We start from the raw sequence: 16,291 nt of genomic DNA, 5'->3' as shown, positions 1-16,291 counted from the left end.
TAGACAGATTACTGGCTTTTAATGGTGAATATCAAATAATCCAACCTAACTGATCAAATTAAATCTTCTTTAATAATTCTTCTAAAAATATATCGAACTTTGATTTTTCAACAAAAATATAAACAATTTTAATTACGTCAAATTTTATTTAAAATAACGATATGCTATGTTTTTTTAAATTTAATTCTAGGTCTTTAATTTATAAAAACTATAAGCTTATAATTTGTAATCGTTATTATTGATTATGACGAGTCTAATCGATTATGTAAAGGTATATTAGTTATAACTGAATACCTATAATAGACGTGCAAATATAATTAAATGTATGCATATTTAATTGAATCTTTAACTTACTTTTAAATCCAAAGTTATTACATTTTAAGCATGTGACGCACATCATTTATAATTAGATATTCTATTAAAAAAATAGAATTTGATATTTAAAATCTGGGACGAAAATTGTATCGGTTTCAACGACCAATTCGACAAAACATATATGAGGACCCTTGATGAGTTGGCTTATTCGCAGAAGAAAATCTGTATTCTTCCCGCGCGACAACCGTGACAAAAAAAAAACGAAAAAACCTATAAAAGAATACATCATGGTGTGAAAAACTACGACAAAGCAATAGTCTTGTTTTCTCTTTCATGCAGCATCCCGGCTGAGTTTTCATGCTCTACTTACCTGGCGCATTCACGAGACAATGCTCACACTATGGACGACTGTTCTACAATATTTCCCTAGAATTCAACACTACACGTTCGTAATTTCCCTTGCATTTTATTAGTGACAGAATAATAATTACAAATATATATTTATATATTAAAAAAATTCCAACAATAATAGATATCATTAAAAAAATTATCTTCATCAAAATTATAAACATTTTTATATCAAGATTCATAATCTCTTTGATTAACAATAACAATAATATAAATTAAAATTAAGTACGGTATATAATAATAATATTTTTGTATCACTTTAATTGGAATGTCTTGATTGGTATTAAGGTAAAATTGTAATAAATATTTTGTTCTGTTTTATAGTCTTAGAATTAAGCACCAAGTCTTAGTACGTCTGCGCGTATATGTATAATGGATGGAACACTTCGGAAGTTACAGCGGCTTTTAGTTATAATATTTAGAAACCTCGTCCACCAGCTTATCGATATTTATTTCGTTGATCTCCACAAATTTTTTATTCTGTCTGCTAAAATAATATATATCACCCGTGTAAATATCGAACCAAAGAGCGTGTATATGCAGATCATATGCCTCTAGACGCTTCCTAAGAAAACCATAGCTGGCAATATTTTGTAGTTGCTGCAGAGTATTAACCTATAACACAATTATTTTATATTATTGTAACTTTTATATAAATGTTATTGAATTATTTCAATAGACCAATGAAAATAAAATATTATTTTTAAAAAATTGATTAGAAAAAACATATATTTACATATGTAATAACTATATAACCAGAACACCATGAATTTAATAATACATATCAAAACAAAATTGTGTTTTAAATGCATTTTAGATATTATAGTTTATAGGGTATGAGGGATTTGATAATTTATTTGAAATTAATTTGTTGATTAAAAATTTATAAATATTAGATAGTAGATAGTTGATAAAAATATTGTACTACACGAATGATTTATACAAGGAAAGTAGTTAGCATTTCTATAGAATTATGTTTGAAGAAAACTTAGACGAAGTTTCAAATCTTATTTTACAAAATAATTATATACAATATAAATATTTTGGGTTTTTTATAACACAATATTTACAACATTAAATCATACGTTTTAATTGAATGAATTAGATAGCTAATCGATAAATTAAAAACAATCCTAAAATAAATGTATTTTTAAATAAAGCAGTGATGTGTCAATACAGCTTGTGTATACATACGTACCTGCGACAATTTATCTGTTACGTTGAATTTGTTTTCTGGATCAATGTAAGCAATAATCTTGCGTAAGGGTGTCTCGGCCTGAAAAACGAGTGGTGTGTCAAAGCCGGCTGCTTCCAGTTGTTGATACTTATCTAAAGATGATATGGCGTGTGTGCAAAGCCATGATCGGAGCGGCGACAGCCGGCGGTTATCGATGCTAGCAAATTCCGTATCCCTGAGCAGGTGCAACAAGTTCATTGCCTGAGAAATAAATGAATACGTGAATTCATTTTGAATAATAAAAACAATGACACACGGAAAAACTTAATATTTTCCGAAAAAAAAATATATATTATGGTTATAAATTGATAAAACTTTCAATCACCTGTATTAGTGATAATAATGATTAAGATTTAATTATTAAAAACGTTGTATAAACGTTTTTTTTTTTTTTAATTGCAATTTAATTTCTATAGATTACATAAATTCTACATAAAATAAGCGTAAAAACACGATGAGTAAGAACACTAATTTTGCAAAGATTGATTCAAAAATCAATGTTCAATATGGATTTCCATGTAGGTCGATTTTTATCAATAAATAAAATAAAGTTACTATGTATATTGTGCAAATAAAAGACACATCCTAATAGTTACACATAGCCGACGTTAGCAGTCACAATTCGACAAACACCATCAAATAAGGGTTTTATAAGGTACCAATAGTAAATATTGTAAACCCATAAAGGGGTACGGATCAAAACATGATTTAAAAATATGAATTTTGTACTAACACGCTCTTTCAAGACTAATTTTATTTTGCAATGCGTAGTATTGGTAAAATGTTTACATCTAAAATCCAAAACATTGTATATTTTCTTTTTGCTAAATCTTAAAATCAATAGATAAAATCATATGAACACAAAATGGATAAATAATTTATATATAATTAACATGCATTTTAAATATATAATATTTATGAATATAGTTCTGCGAAGAAAATCAATTATTAGCAAATAACGAAACATACATAGAATACGGTGCATATAAGTAATGCATTAATCTTTAGGCGATTCGATAGTATATTATATTATTATTATATATTACCTTGCAGTCTGAATGTCCGCAAACTATAACATGTCTTATATCGTTATGTACACATCCAAGTTCTAAGGCAGCTGGTTCGCATGTAGTGTATTCGTCAAGAAAATGTTGCGAGTGTGGAATCAAGTTTCCAGCGTTTCTTACTAAAAAAATTTATCATATATTATATATATATTTTATTTATTTATCATAAACTTTCGAAATCTCATTTTAAAAATTAATACATATTTTTCTACGCTACAATAAAGTATAAAATTTAACAACAATTAATACCAGTGAAAAATATATTCGTCGTAAGCAATATCGCACAACAATATTGCAGTACAAGTTAATCACAGGATACAATATTATTTTTAGACTTATTAAAATATACCTCTGTTGATGAATAAATAAATATTGTATTAAAAATACAAAGATAAAAAAATTATAATATATACTGCCCCGGATTTGTCAAATGTATACTAACCAATAAACATGTCGCCAACATTGGTTTCAGTAAATCTAGCTGGTAACATTCGGCTATCCATACAAGTGAAAAACAAAGCTTTGGGCTGAAACACAATTAAACCAATAATTGTCAGATAATTTGCTAATTCATAGTTATTACTTATTATCTTTTCAATCACCAAATTTATAATAATTGTCATAATAACTACTTAAAAGTTTCTATTAAACATTACAATTTTTCTAAAGGGTGCATCAATTCACTTATGCACTATTTTGAATTAACAAAAGGCAAAACGTAAAAAAAAAAATAATCAATTAGATTTTGATGGATGGCTAAGACTTGTCATAATATTTCAATGTTCATAATTTAGTAATCTATCGATTTAATATCATATAAGTGTTGCTAATGTACTATCAGAAAAAATACCGTAACATTACAAACCAAAACGCATTCTTGTTTAAAGGGATTGCAAACCACGATTTTTTTTCTCATTTTATCACATGCACAATATAGGGATTTAGACGTTTTCTATTTCCAACCGATCGACCTATTGAGGCAATAAGGATTTTGAAAACTGATTTAAATTCGTCGTAAAGTTTTTAGATCGATTTTCTCACATTTTTCAAATTTTGTTCTTAACATAGATACCTAAAAATTAATTTTTATGTTTCCAATTTGATTAATCCTATTTTGTGAAATTTTGGGAGACAAAATTAAAAAAGTAGGGAAGTTGATTTTGAGCAGACTTTACTACAAATTTAAACTATAAAAAAATTAGTTTTCAAAATCCTTATTACATGAATACGGTACGTTGGTAATAGAAAACGTCTAAATTCCCATACTGTGCATGTGATAGAAAGGAAAATAAATCATGACTTGCAATCCCCTAACACTTTATACATGTACGAATTTGCTTACAAAAAATACAATTTTTAATGAATGTTATGATATATTTATAATTTTTTATGCATGATACTACATTTTGAAGTATCAAATTAATTTTAGTTGAAATTTAATTTAATTTAACTTAAGTAATTTTTAGAAGATAAATGTTTGCGATATATACTGACACAATACATTGAATGTATCAATATAGATTTCAAATTACCACTTATTAAATTAACCAAGTATAATAAAAATTAAATAATCAGTTTTTGATTTTTAGTATAATGTTAAGATTACAAGAAATTTAAATGATTATAAAATAGTGTACACATAATATACGCGTTATAAGTTGCATCATTACTGAATGATTATTAAACGTAATATAATTAACAGTCATACATTAACACTTAATTTAAGTTAATCAAAAAGACAAAAATAAAATAACACCATGTCATATATCTAAATGCTTTTTAATAGTATTTTAACAATTACAAATTAAAATATGAATTTTATTTAAAAAATAAAATGAGTTTATGAAAATAGAAATAATTAATTACAAGTTTCATTTTACATTAAAATTAAAAATAATCTGTAAGGAATATTTCGAGTCATTGTTCTATTTTGTTCTTTACTAATGCAAAATTTCACTTGTACTCCGTCTATTTGTACAGTGTGCTATATCATGGTAAAATTGATGCATAAACGTAGGTATAATTATTTGGCACAGTTTTCACTTATTTATAATACCACGTAGATTTTGCGAAAAAAATATTTATGATGATTTTATAATCTATACTCTTAACAAGCATAATACAACTAATAATGTTACAAATAAAATCACAACAACTTAACATAAGAAATAAACGTTAAAAGTATTTTAGATTTCATGTGAATCTAAATATTAATCTCAGTAATATATATAAATATTCAATAAAAGTAATGTAATAATTTAATGTCCAGTTAGCGTGTTAAATTAGAACTAAGTAATCTACAATTCTAAATTATAATACACAATTGATACCATTTTCTGAGTAATGTTACTTATTTTTATTCCCTTCTCATTTTCTAAATTCTTCATGATGATTATTTAACAAATATATCATATTTTTAATTGTTTCTGAGCCCTCAATACAGAATAGATTAAATCAGAATGGAAACTGATAAAAAAAATACACAGCGCTTATGGTCACCCAAAAATATGGTCCACAACATTGAAAGGGCTCATCAGTGTAGACTTAAAATTGAATATGAAATATTTTAAATACAATAAATACACTGGTATACAATATTTTTTTGGTACTAAACTTAATGTTAGCTTTTTTTGAAGAATGTAAATATACATATATAATACATATTTACCTAATTATATTAAACAATATATTATATTAGAACCTTAGTAGAACTGTTAAAAATCAATAGAAAATGTAATTGTTTATTAAAATAAAAATAATTACATAAAAATAATAAAATAATTATTATTTTGAGACTATAATAATAGTTTAAAACAGTACATATTGTCTTTTATTGCACAGGGGCCCATAAACTCATGAAATCGAAAAAATTAAAAAAAAACCCTTATAGAATATCAATAAAGTTATTATTGAATCAATTTTTATTGGGTTTCTTGAAAAATTAAATTGATTTTTATATGGTTTCTTATATTTTTCATTGTTGTTTGTGACAAATTGTCAGATTCAATTAATTATCTCATTCACTATAAGTATATAAATGCTAGAAACATTGAACATCGCTACTGTTCCGAATAATTATGTTCAATGATTAGTTCTTGTATGACAAGATTTTTAAAAATAAATTACCTACATTTATATAATATTATACATAAATTAGTAAATATATTTTTATTTTAAATCATACACGGATATTAAAATATATCAAAACTAATATTAATATAAAAACAATATAATCATTAACTATGATTTATATCACAGTAAATTATCTTTAAAACTCAAGGTAATTATAAAATAGTAATTGAATTATAAATAACTGTAACCATATTTTAAATAAGTATTATGATTTCAAATATAATATCCAATAATAACATTATTTGAATAAAACACAATTAGTTAAGTACCACGTCATTATCTAATAACCATTCAGCCAATTGTAAATTATATACACGATTATACTAAATGACTACCTATCATTAAGAAAATCAGGATAATCACTTTTTTAAATTTATTAATTCCAAGACACATTGATCAAATAAAATACAGATTATGAACGAAATGTAAAAGACACTATGTGTAAACATTAATATTTATGTTTTTATACGGTATATTTTATGCACCATTAATTATTGTTAATTATTTTTCCTTAAATAAAATAATGAGTGATACACGTTCATTACGAGATTAGTGGTACTATAATGGTAATTGCTTCGACGATTGAAAACACATTGTTAAAAGTGATCTGGTAAATATTTATTACTTTAAAAACACTCTTTAAACAATTAACCATTCGAAAGCAGCTAATCAGCATTGCCCTTAAAATCTGATGCCCACGAATTTGTACGTCATGGACTACAATCGTTACCATAGAATATTATTTAATTCAACTAATACACAAACGAAATAGTTGGTTGGTTCTGTAATGAGGAAACGAGGTTAATTTAATAACCCTTTTATTCAATGAGTCATTATAATATGTATTGGTCACTTAAAGAAAGCCTGATTTGAAAATAACGTCCAGAGACTAATCGTATTTTAAATAATCTGGCGCTGCTTAAAATAGCCGCATAGTCGATAAAAACTTATATAATAGATACTTAATATCAATTTATTTTTTAACGAAATGTTATTAGTTTAAAATTATTAAAAAATGCTAAAATATTTTAAGAAATTAATAAAATTCGAATGTAGATTTCATGGTCTATTTAATTGTTGTCAAAAAGTACAAACAAACTCATTGCTGCGCATCGAAATAATTTCACAACAACTTATTAAATACACACATAATATACTAATTTTTCATTTGTAATTTCACTTGGATTACTTTGATCGGAGGAAGAAGCAACAAAAATTGCTATATTTCCTTGCTTATCAAACGGGCATGAATTAAAATAAAGTGTCGGTATCTGCGGACACCAGTACAGTATACAACATGAAATCCGTGACTCATTTGTAATTATCACCATAACAATTGTGTATTTTTCTAGTACTAGGCAGACTGGGTTGTATACGTAATGAAACACATGCGAATAAAATTTAAATTATGTACATGTATAATACATAGGAAACTTTGGAGCTACCATGGTAAACCAATCTACGATAATATAGTTCTATACATATTGCGAATCCAATTTAATTAATTAAAATTAACTAAGACAGGACTCGGATTTTAAAGCGATTCTTTTTTTAATTTTGCTTTTATGCTACGAAAATAGCAATTTCCAGAAAAAACATTCGTTTCGCTTAATTTAATTTTTATTTAAGAATATTTTTATTTTTACTTTTTTCACTCGTGAGGCTATTAATTATTTTCTTCATTCTTTATGTTATACGACATTTTTGTTGTAATGCAGCTGTCACTTGTAGACAGGTGTTTAAAAGCTATTAATATTTATATTATTACGGAATTTATCAAGTATGTAAGTCTTTCAGTATTGAAGATTCGATTTTCAAACAGCAATGTTTTCGTTTTGAACTCGAGATCGAAATCCGAATACCAAATAGGTTTTGTCGATGGGTTTTTGTGCTAGCAATAATGTTGCCGGAGCCAAAACCGAATGAGTAATTAGTTTTTAATTACCATTTCCGAGACTCAATGTTATTTCTAATCCCGGACAACAGACTAGAAGCGCAGAAGACAGCACCATAACAGTGTAATAATAATAATTATTATTATTGTTCCGTGGTACCGCGGAGTAAATATTTTCAAAAAAATAAACATATTAACCGCGGTTTGCGCGGTGTTGCAATGATGGTCGTGACCCTGAGAGCCTGGCAACACTGCGGCGGTGGGACGACTGACAAGATCCGCTTGCGAGAAAACGATAAGGATCAAATAATACGTCTGTTGATGATAATGAACGACCGTTGATAAGCGACTCGGCGCACATTCGTCCGTGCCGAGAAGCTTACTACCTTGAAGCTCAGCTGACACCGTCGAAAACAGGTAATTAACATAAGAACTGTTCACTGTTCATTCGCGCGCTAAAACGGAACCCTGCTCAGGGGATCTTACACGGACCCACTTACCTCCGGATGGTTCTTCACCTGGACGAACTGCTGGACCATTTTCGCCCGGTTCGTCCGCCTGTACTTCATTATGCCCCGGAAAATGCGGTCCATGGCTGGCGTCCGCCACGGGTGGTGGTCGGCGCGCGGCCGGCGCTCACTGTCCTTCGGGTCCCTCAACTCCGTCCCCTGCGATCGTTTACGGCGCACATGCTCGCGGCCCACTGCCACCGAACGATTAAATAAACGTTGCCGACGACGCGCGTGCAGTCGACCTTAAAGCGCGCAGCCCAAGGGCGTCCGCACCGCCGTCTCCGCCCCGGATTGATTAGGCGCGCACGCGTCCGTGCGCCACGCGTTTCCGCGTGCACGGAACCACAGTCGATTCGACTCGACCCGGCACTTGTACGGCGTTGGAGTCCGTACGCGCGTTGGATTTCCAAGACGCCGCACGTGTCCGTCGGACACCTGTTGTGTCACGATTTCGACTTGTCACCGGCGCCCACGCACCATCGTTTCGCCGACGACTCATTGTCTTTTCCCCTTGTCGCAACGCTGAAAATCGAACAACATCTCGTTTTCCGTTCGATTACGTGACCTTTGAAACGAACTCAGGCAGCATTAACCGTTATGGTCGAACCCGTCCGTATAGGTAGGAGATAACATTTCGACAGAAGGTCAAACGTGTATGTCATTTCATTCGCAACGTATACGTTCTTACGCGTATGAATATTACACTCGCGGTATATCAGTCGATAATGGTATTATTGTTTTAGGTTCGATAGGATGTTTCACACGTTTGGTTTGTTCGAATACTTTATTTTCTGATTGCATATTTTTCAGGGTTTAGATTTTAAAAAATTATTTGCTTTACAATTACAGAAATTAAAAATGGACCAAAACGTTGAAGAGATTCAACAGAAATTGTTAAAATTCGGTTGTTGCCGAGTGTGTGCAGTTAGGCATCTTACAAAACCTTCAACCATTAATGTTAAAACATTAATTGCAGCATCAGAACAAGACCACAATGAGCCTAAACGTTTAAAGAACAATCCATGTATAGCATGCTTGGGATTGTTTCAAAATCCGCAATATGATAACATTATTAATAAAATTATTTCATATTTAAAAACATCTGATTATGATTCTGATACATTTAACTTGGCGTTTAATTTACCTATGTGTACTATTATTCGAGGACATTCAATAGCATTATATGTGTCAAAATTGAGAATATCATTCAATCCTACGTTCCCTACAGCTTTTGTGTGCGCTAAAGATGCTTGGAAACTAATGGCTGAAGATGCCATTGTGAAAGCCACTGGTAAACGTTTCGATGTACATTCCCCTTTGCTAGTCACTGTTGGTTTCCATTATAACGATACCAAAGATGAATGTGATTGTTTAAATGCAATCATAAAATTGAGCAACAAAAATTTACAGAATATTTTATCTCAAATGGATAACAAAGATTTTGTGAGCCAATATGGAGAGATGCCAGCAATAACAGAATCGACTATAGAATTCAAAAGTGTTGAAGCTAGACATGAAAGTGTTTATATTGCTGGTCGTTATAATAAGTGGTCTAGAACCCTATCTCAAACACCTTGGATAGTAGACCAGGAAAGAAGGCTTGAAAGTTCTGTTGAGGAAATAATATCTGAACCATTAAAAAAGCATGCATTGGTAGATGAATTCAGATTCTCATCATCTGGTAGAGAGGATATTGATGTTAGAATGTTGGGTAGAGGAAGACCGTTTGCAATTGAACTAGTAAACCCAAAACGAACTAAATTTAGCTATGAAGTAATGAGAGAAATAGAAAACGAAATCAATATTGATCCACAAGTAACGGTGAAACATTTGCAAGGCATTAATAAATCTCAATTAAAGGAATTAAAATCTGGAGAAGAATTTAAAATCAAAGTTTATGAGGCTCTATGTTATGTTGAAGGAGAGTTACCAGACTTGGATAAGCTTAACAAATGTACTCCATTGGAAATATCACAGTTTACACCAATTAGAGTATTGCATCGAAGAGCCAATATGTCCAGACCTAGAACTATACACTCAATGAAAGCCACAGCAACTAAAGTAGGAATAGACAATGGATGTTCATTTTTCAATGTAATCGTATCTACCCAGGCTGGTACATATATAAAAGAATTTGTGCATGGAGATCTTGGTCGAACAAATCCTTGTTTACGAACAATTCTGGGAAACAATACCGTTGACATATTGGCTTTGGATGTATTAGACATAGAAATTGATTGGCCTACACCTGTAAAGTATTGATCAAACAATTATGTAACATTTTTGGTTAGTAATTGATGATCAATAATTTATACAATTTTATATTATTTGAGTATTGGTTAAAATTTTGACTATTAAATGGCTGTGTTAATAAATGTATTTTAACAACTTAAAATCTGAGTTTATTGATAGAAATTAAAACAATTATTTGAAAATCATAAAAAAATATTTGAAAATTATAGAAAGTCAGATGTTCTTTAATAAGAATATCATATTAATAATGAATTGATTATCTAGACACAATTTGAAATTAATTTAATTTCACAGCAATATTATTAAAAATAATAAAAACAAAATAAATGCTTAACATTTTTATTTAAATCAATATTTTGCAAAAAATTTTAGTTACAGTAAAGTCCAAATCAAATTTATACATGTTTATTTTTTATAAAAAAAATTAAATGTTAAAAATACTTAGTTATTGTACATTTTCTAATAATATATCTTAAAATAATGACTAAATGGTACAGTTAATTACAAATTATAGACTTAAAAATTATGGTTTTATATCAATTGTGCCGAAAATCGCAGGTAAAAAAAAAAAAAAAAGAAAAATTATGGGATGGAAAAAAAGGTATACATCTATTGCGCCGATCGATATTCAAGTTAATACATTTTGTGATTACCTCACTGATACTTACATTAATGAAAATTCAACTTTTCCCCTGTATCTCTGGTCGTCGTGTAACATATAAGGCGAAAAGAACAGCAAATGTCTGTGAGGCGTTTCACTCAGTGTTTGGAAAATATTTTTATTCTGCCCATCCAAATATTTTTGTTTTTTATGAAGTTTTAAAAATAATATAACGCAAAAATCATAATATGTGTTCTCTTAGTTATCACAAATATACCAAACTCTAAATTTATGACAAAAAAATAAATAGTAAAATAGACACTACCAAATTTAATATTAGACCTAAGAACTTTTCAAAATTTGTAGGATTAATGTAAATACCAAGTATGTAGAATGATAAGTTTGATTTTAATGTTTGTTTTTAGCCATTATGATTTTTACTTGTACTGTATAGTTGTTATACCAGCGCAATAGATGTAGGTATATCTTTTTAATATACCCTTTTTATACCGGCGCAATAGATGTATACTATACAGGTAGTGTCCCAAATTCGGCGCAATTGACGAATACCGAAAATGATCAAATAGTAACTTCTTTTTTTAAAATTATATTTTATACACTAGTTAATCGAATGCAAAGTTTTTTTTACTTTAAAAAGAGTAATACAATTATTGTATCAATAATAGTCAAAAATGTTCTAATATATTATTAAATTAAATTTAAATTAACAGTTTTATAATAGTTGGTTGAATTATTACTAACATAACTTAAAAAAAAGGTACTTAATTTAACTGTGTAATTTTACATTAAGTTATTAATATATATTCTTACGGTAAAAAATTCACAACCAGTCTTCACAGACGTAATATTTAAGAAAATAAATATATTTTTTAGATTACAAATAAAATGATAATGCTTATAAAATTAAAACAAAATAATTATGTTTTTCATTGCCCAAAAATGAATACTATTTTCATATTTTATATTATCAACTTAATATATTTTTGCTGAAAAAATCGTTTTCAATGAAAACTGCAATATTTGCATGTGCTGAAGTAAATAAATTACCAAATTTTACACTGATATAGTGTTTTCTTAATAGGTTTATTGATAAATATGGAACTACAGTGTTTTCGATATTTCAAACAATTTTATGCCATGCGGACCTTTGGAGTTAAAAATATTTTTAAAATAATGGTACGGTAATTTTTTTGTCCGTGCGGAACTATAATGCGTCCGAAAAAATATGATCCAGTTTCTACCAAATCCACCAAAGTTCCATAATTTAAAACTATATTTGCGTTACATTTTAGTTATTTTACCAAAAAACAATTATTTTCATTTAAAAATTTCTAATTTTTGTATTTGTTTTAGATAACTTAAATTCACAATTCTCTTTTATGTTGATAAGATTTCATGTTAAGAGTGGGTTGATTAATTTCATCTAAATGTTTATGAAGTAATGCAAGGTGATTTTTAACTTTCTGCATTTTTGGGTCGATACTTAATGCTTGTAAATAATTAATTTCTGCAAGTTCATATTTTTCCCAGCGATGATATAAGACTCCTAAAATAAATAGTTTAAATTTGATAAATAGCTTTTTAATAAAAGCTGATTAATTAACATTTATTATTCACCTAGATTGGAATGATATAATGCAACAACTTGAACTTTAGATACTAAATGTTTTAACTGAATAGCGGCTAAGAAATGTTTTTCAGCTTCTACAAACTTATCCATTTTGCCTAATATGTTGGCTATATTGAAATGTAAATTTGGTTCATTTGGTAAAATAGATAGTGCTGTTCGAGCTACATTTTCAGCACGTTTTAATTCTCCAATTGACTCCAACAATACAATCATATTATTCCATGAAATCACATGTGTTGGTTGTTGAAATGTAGCATTTTGCCAAGCAAATAATGCTTTAGTCTGTTCTCCCATTTCCAAATACTATAAAATAAATGTACAATATATATATATATATATATACTCATAAATATGACAAATATTTCGACAGTACTCACTAGATTTCCCAAGTTGAAATAACAATGAGGATAACTTTTTCGATGTTGTAGAGCTATTAAATATGCCTCCTCAGCTTTATTATATTGATGTTGGGCAGACAATACTATGCCTAAATTCATCCAAGCAGCAGCGAAATCATTCCTAAATGCATGTTAAATTTTTAAATTAGAAAAAAAATGTTACTTCACAGTTATATAAATATTAGGTATAGTAAACGTAAATAAGTTTTTTTTTCATAATGTAAATTAATAACTAATAAGTAATAATAATCTAAATCTTATTAAACTAAATTATGTATAATAAAGGAAGATAATTATTATAAATAATAAATTCAATTTATTTTTTAAAAACCCAAAATGGTTATTTATTTCATGATAATATAACTGTATCCAAAACTAAAATTTTGCAAAAACATTAAATTTGCATTAAATTATAATTATTTTATTCTTACCTAATAGAAACAGCTTTTTCTAATAAAGATCTAGCTTCTTCCAATTCATTTTGATCTTTCAAAATGTTTGCTAAATTATTCATTGCTTGATCATACCTTGGATGTAATCTAATGAATAACATTGTATTAATATTTAAACCATTCATAAAATATAACAAATTTACAAAAGTGCATGCTTATAACGATTTATAGCTTCTTGTGTATGCCCAATATCGGCTAAACTTTTTGCTAGATTATAGTGCACTTTAGCATTCATTGGACAAACTTTTAAAGCACTTCGAAATAAATCTAATTCAGAACTCCATTCTTTACTTCGTTGGTATGTTCGAACAAAATGAATAAAAATTAATAAAATAATGCACATTCCAACTACCTAAATAACAAAATTGAAATTAGATGCATCAACAAAGAATTTTACTAGTTGTATAAAATATAAAAAAAATTTACTTTTTTTGCAAAAGAATATAGACACAATCTCCTAATACCAATAACCACAATAATAATAAATCCAGCAGAAGGCAAATATAAAACTCGTTCTGCAATGACAAAACCAACAGTAAACATTAAATTTGAAGCTGGTAAAAATAATAGTAGACCAAATAAAAATCCTATTTGTAATTGTCTGAAACAAAAATAAAATTTTTTAAATGTTTATATTTCATTTTATTACAGATAATTTATACTTTTGATCATAGTTCTTTGAGCATAGCAGTTTATACAATACTATTACAAGTATAATCCAAAAACCAAAAACAATGAACAATCTTGGATCTTTAGGAAATTGATTTAACCGTATCAAAGGAATGCATCCCATTGACCAATCAAAACACAGCCAAATTGGACATATCATTATCCAAATGTTAATTACATAGATGTAACTATAGTTAACAAACTAAAAAAAATTATAAATGTGTAGTACAGAAAAAGAGACAGATTGATTAACAGGTATATATAATACAAATACAAATTATGAATATACTCTTTCAATTGGAGATGTTACAAATGATGCAGGATTATCAATTTGCTGAAAAACCGGAGCTGAACCCATTACGGTCCATCTGCCATAAAGAATAACACAAAATCCTACAGCAAATAAAAATAGCCTTTCTAATGATTCTCTTTTGAATAATCTAATCATTTTTGAAATTTTAATATTTTTCATAAGACTTTTAAATGTGATTTTATTGATTCCAATCACTTCATAAACACCACAAAAAGTCTGTAAATTGTTAGTATATTAACATTAAGACTATTTAAACAATAAAAATGTATACCATAATCATAAGTCCTTGTTCTTTACATAACATGGCCATTAAACTTATAACACAACATAATATTGTTGTTATTATATTGATTATGCTGGATATTTGTTTAGCTTTTGCTACTCTATGATAAATAATGAAGACACCAAGTGATAAACATGCACTTAGCAAATCAGCACGGCCGACTACTCCAGATACCTAAAAATAAAAATAAATATATTATTTTAAAAATAATTTAAAAAATGGTACATACCACTTCAACATGGATAGGATGAACAGCAAACATTAGAGCAGCTAAGAATGAAGTTTTTGGTGCATTTCCATCAAAAAAAAGATTATAAACATGTAAAAGTTGACAGGAGACAATGGCATGTAAAATAATATTAGTCATATGGAATGACTTGGGAGATAAATTTCCATTATCCATCCAAACATTTAACCTAATAAAGATTAAATACATTATTAATGTTTAAAATCTCAATAGCTTGAAATGTCCTACTATACATTCATACAATAATTTTAATACATGTTTTTAAATTTAGATAGATTATCAATATTTTACTATATTTAAAAAGAAAATATTTTAAATTTTACAATAAAATATATTTTTTATCTAGTTCCTACCTAATAAATAGGATACTTTAATTGTGGTTTACCTGAATGATAGTATTGTTAGAGGTCTATATGATTTATGACTGGCATGGTTGGTAAGTCTTGTACCCCAAAAATCATGGTTAAAAATCTTATATACCGGTGTTTTCAGGTTAACATCTTGATTATTTACAACTGCTTCAGAGTCATCGAAAACAAATGCACCATAATATGAATTACCATAGCATAATATGGATGCAAATGCAACTATTAGAATATATAACCAATTAGGCAACTCTGAAAATCATACATTTGTTATATTATATATTATAGTAATTCAGATTAAATTGTCTAACTCAGAAATGGCAATTTCGAGTCACAGAAATTATCCTCTAATTGTTTTGTCTTCATTATTAACTCTGTGGCATGATTTAAATGTTAACTTAAACCCATATGCTTGTTATGACACATTAATAACAAAAATATTGCATTTTAGCATTATAAACATTTGTTGAAATATGATATACAAAATAGTTAAT

At 28.0% G+C, this 16,291-nt stretch overlaps 3 protein-coding genes across 4 annotated transcripts; 1 reads left to right on the top strand and 2 right to left on the bottom strand.

Moving 5' to 3' along the window:
* Positions 1-918: 918 nt before the first annotated feature.
* LOC112688249 (beta carbonic anhydrase 1) lies at positions 919-8,911 on the bottom strand. Its single transcript, XM_025561356.1, has 5 exons — positions 8,554-8,911; positions 3,470-3,554; positions 3,007-3,146; positions 1,922-2,161; positions 919-1,338 (listed from the first exon to the last, which is right to left on the bottom strand). Exons 1-5 carry the CDS (start codon positions 8,644-8,646, stop codon positions 1,129-1,131), a joined length of 768 nt encoding a protein of 255 aa, XP_025417141.1. The 5' UTR covers positions 8,647-8,911; the 3' UTR covers positions 919-1,128.
* LOC112688248 (putative tRNA pseudouridine synthase Pus10) lies at positions 7,823-14,656 on the top strand. Of its 2 annotated transcripts, XM_025561355.1 has the most exons (3): positions 7,823-8,470; positions 9,415-10,851; positions 14,572-14,656. In XM_025561355.1, exon 2 carries the CDS (start codon positions 9,424-9,426, stop codon positions 10,825-10,827), a length of 1,404 nt encoding a protein of 467 aa, XP_025417140.1. In that variant the 5' UTR covers positions 7,823-8,470; positions 9,415-9,423; the 3' UTR covers positions 10,828-10,851; positions 14,572-14,656. The 2 variants fall into 2 exon arrangements, with proteins under 2 accessions (XP_025417140.1, XP_025417139.1); XM_025561354.1 differs by lacking the exon at positions 14,572-14,656 and having other exon boundaries at positions 9,415-10,960.
* Positions 12,403-16,276, bottom strand: LOC112688247 (transmembrane and TPR repeat-containing protein 4-like). The gene is made up of 12 exons (XM_025561353.1): positions 16,109-16,276; positions 15,818-16,049; positions 15,415-15,601; positions 15,174-15,359; positions 14,879-15,118; positions 14,583-14,791; positions 14,347-14,521; positions 14,064-14,272; positions 13,900-14,007; positions 13,448-13,589; positions 13,058-13,373; positions 12,403-12,986 (listed from the first exon to the last, which is right to left on the bottom strand). The coding sequence occupies exons 1-12, from the start codon at positions 16,161-16,163 to the stop codon at positions 12,805-12,807; spliced, it is 2,241 nt and encodes a 746-aa protein (XP_025417138.1). The 5' UTR covers positions 16,164-16,276; the 3' UTR covers positions 12,403-12,804.
* Between the last annotated feature and the right edge of the window lie 15 nt (positions 16,277-16,291).

Source organism: Sipha flava, unplaced genomic scaffold (assembly GCF_003268045.1).
Source record: "Sipha flava isolate LNK unplaced genomic scaffold, YSA_version1 37_pilon_pilon, whole genome shotgun sequence".
In the NCBI taxonomy this organism is placed as follows: Eukaryota; Metazoa; Arthropoda; class Insecta; order Hemiptera; family Aphididae; genus Sipha; species Sipha flava.
This window is presented reverse-complemented; position numbering and strand designations above follow the sequence as displayed.

Excerpts from the sequence above, each read along its gene's own strand:
- LOC112688249 (XM_025561356.1), bottom strand. The coding sequence starts at position 8,646 with ATGGACCGCATTTTCCGGGGCATAATGAAGTACAGGCGGACGAACCGG. Across the intron at positions 3,147-3,469 it reads TGTTGGCGACATGTTTATTG|TAAGAAACGCTGGAAACTTG; the intron begins GTTAGTATACAT and ends AAATTTTTTTAG. Across the intron at positions 1,339-1,921 it reads TAACAGATAAATTGTCGCAG|GTTAATACTCTGCAGCAACT; the intron begins GTACGTATGTAT and ends ATTGTGTTATAG.
- LOC112688248 (XM_025561355.1), top strand. The coding sequence starts at position 9,424 with ATGGACCAAAACGTTGAAGAGATTCAACAGAAATTGTTAAAATTCGGT.
- LOC112688247 (XM_025561353.1), bottom strand. The coding sequence starts at position 16,163 with ATGAAGACAAAACAATTAGAGGATAATTTCTGTGACTCGAAATTGCCA. Across the intron at positions 14,792-14,878 it reads TAACATCTCCAATTGAAAGA|TTTGTTAACTATAGTTACAT; the intron begins GTATATTCATAA and ends AATTTTTTTTAG. Across the intron at positions 12,987-13,057 it reads ATTATATCATTCCAATCTAG|GAGTCTTATATCATCGCTGG; the intron begins GTGAATAATAAA and ends TATTTATTTTAG.